The 349-nt window shown below is 62.8% G+C and overlaps 1 protein-coding gene across 1 annotated transcript in view; it reads left to right on the top strand.

Annotated features, from left to right (window-relative positions):
* The window catches only part of CRYGS (crystallin, gamma S), a gene marked incomplete at its 3' end in the record, with an annotated part of 7,391 nt that extends 7,045 nt beyond the window's left edge, over nucleotides 1-346 (top strand). Inside the window, exon 3 of the mRNA XM_010296938.1 lies at nucleotides 116-346. Within this exon, the coding sequence (XP_010295240.1) occupies nucleotides 116-346 (231 nt within the window). The remainder of the gene's footprint in view (nucleotides 1-115) is intronic.
* Nucleotides 347-349: the final 3 nt, after the last annotated feature.

Below are 349 nucleotides of genomic sequence, written 5' to 3'. Positions count from 1 at the left end.
TCACCTGGGTCTGACCATGCCTCAGCCCTGCTCCCGGCCGCTGGTGACCGTCGGAGCCGGGGACGGATTGGTGCCTCCCTCCGGTGCTCTGCCATTTTCTCTCCCCTTTTTCTAGCCAAGTGGAGGCCGGGGCCACATCCAGGTGTTTGAGAAGGGAGATTTTGGCGGGCAGATGTTCGAAGCCACCGAAGATTGCCCTTCCGTCATGGAGGAGTGGCACATGCGTGAGGTCCATGCCTGCAGAGTGCTGGAGGGCGTCTGGGTTTTCTACGAGCATCCCAACTACCGGGGCAGGCAGTACCTGCTGCCCAAGGGGGAGTACCGCAAACCCGTGGAGTGGGGAGCGGCG

This window comes from Phaethon lepturus, unplaced genomic scaffold, assembly GCF_000687285.1.
Source record: "Phaethon lepturus isolate BGI_N335 unplaced genomic scaffold, ASM68728v1 scaffold25641, whole genome shotgun sequence".
Classification (NCBI taxonomy): Eukaryota; Metazoa; Chordata; class Aves; order Phaethontiformes; family Phaethontidae; genus Phaethon; species Phaethon lepturus.
Note: the sequence above shows the minus strand (reverse complement) of the source record. Positions and strands in the feature narration are given on the sequence as shown.